Source organism: Condylura cristata, unplaced genomic scaffold (assembly GCF_000260355.1).
Source record: "Condylura cristata isolate star-nosed mole 26May11 unplaced genomic scaffold, ConCri1.0 scaffold00012, whole genome shotgun sequence".
NCBI lineage: Eukaryota > Metazoa > Chordata > Mammalia > Eulipotyphla > Talpidae > Condylura > Condylura cristata.
In genome coordinates, this window is record NW_004567113.1 from 55,921,670 (window position 1) to 55,923,030 (window position 1,361).

General features: G+C 72.0%; 1 protein-coding gene across 1 annotated transcript in view; it reads left to right on the plus strand.

Moving 5' to 3' along the window:
- The window catches only part of WFS1 (Wolfram syndrome 1 (wolframin)), a 7,166-nt gene that overhangs the window by 2,025 nt on the left and 3,780 nt on the right, over positions 1-1,361 (plus strand). The window contains exons 3-4 of the mRNA XM_004681532.2: positions 26-196; positions 906-986. Of these exons, the coding sequence (XP_004681589.1) occupies positions 26-196; positions 906-986 (252 nt within the window). The remainder of the gene's footprint in view (positions 1-25; positions 197-905; positions 987-1,361) is intronic.

Below are 1,361 nucleotides of genomic sequence, written 5' to 3' on the forward strand. Positions count from 1 at the left end.
GCCGAGGCCTGACGCCGTCTCGCAGGCATCACCTCCGAGAACGAGCCCGCGGTGAAGCAGCTCTCCTCCGAGACCGACCTGGAGCGGGCCGTGCGCAAGGCGGCGCTGGTCATGTACTGGAAGCTCAACCCCAAGAAGAAGCAGCAGGTGGCCGTGGCCGAGCTGCTGGAGAACGTCGGGCAGGTCAACGAGCCCGGTACGCGGGGCCCCGCGCGCCCCACCCAGGCACCCCGCTGGGCTGGGCTGGGCTGGGGCTTCCTGTGGAGAGGGTCAGTCCTTGTGGAGGCCTCAGGCCCCCGGGAGCCCACGAGAGGGTCCTTCCCGGGGTCAGGGGTGACCCTCTTCAGCGCCACTTGCTCCCAGGGATTCCTCCGGGGGTGCGGTGGCCCCCGGGCGCCCCAGAGACCACTCGGCAGCCGCTGGCAGTTCCACCTGGCTGCCCCCGCCTTGGGCCTGCCTCTGTAGCGGCAGTGTCCGTCCTGTCCACCACGGCTCGTCCACTCCTGCCCGACTGCCCCCCAGGCCTGGGCTGGCCGTGGGGAGAGCCGGCGGGAGCTCACCGGCGGGCGGGGGTGGGGCAGAGGGCGCCTGTCGGCCCGCAGGACGCTCGCTCACCGCAGCTGCCGGGAGCTCGTTCTCGCGCCAGGGGAAGTCGTGCCAAGGGGCACGCGGCGCCGGGGCTTGGGGACAGGCGACACGCACCAGAGTGCGTGTGTCCGAGGTCTGTGCTGGCGGGGTGGGACGCGTCAGCACCCGCGGATGGGAGGCTCGCGGTCACTGCCCAGATGGACCCAGTGGCGCCCAGAGCGGGGCTTGCGGGCACACGGCGGGGTTTCTGGGCGGGCGCTGCCGGAGGGAGGGGCAGCTGTCAGCCCTCCTGACCCGGCCCTGCTCTGTCCCTGCAGATGGAGAGGCACAGCCCGGCCCCGTCCCCAAGTCCCTGCAGAAGCAGAGGCGGGTGCTGGAGCGCCTGGTCAGCAGCGAGTGTGAGTAGTGGGCCTGGGCCCCCGGAAGTGCCTGTCCAGGGCAGGTGTGGAGGGGCCAGCCTGGCCCTGGGTGCCTCCCCAGGACGGAGACCGCGTGTGCACTGACCACCCTCCCCGCTCGCCCTCTGTTCCCAGGGGGCTTCCTGGTGGGAGCCGCTTGTGGGCATCAGCCCACTGGGCGAATTTTGGTCTCGGGAGCCCAGACTAGGCCGCACCAGGCTTTGTTCCCGTTCCAGCAACTTCCCAGTGCAAGGAAGGTCCAGCAGGCCCCAGGGAGGTGTGCCTGGGCAGCAGGGGACAGGCCTGGGCAGCAGGGGGCAGGCCTGGGCAGCAGGGGACAGGCCTGGGCAGCAGGGGGCAGGCCTGGGCAGCAGG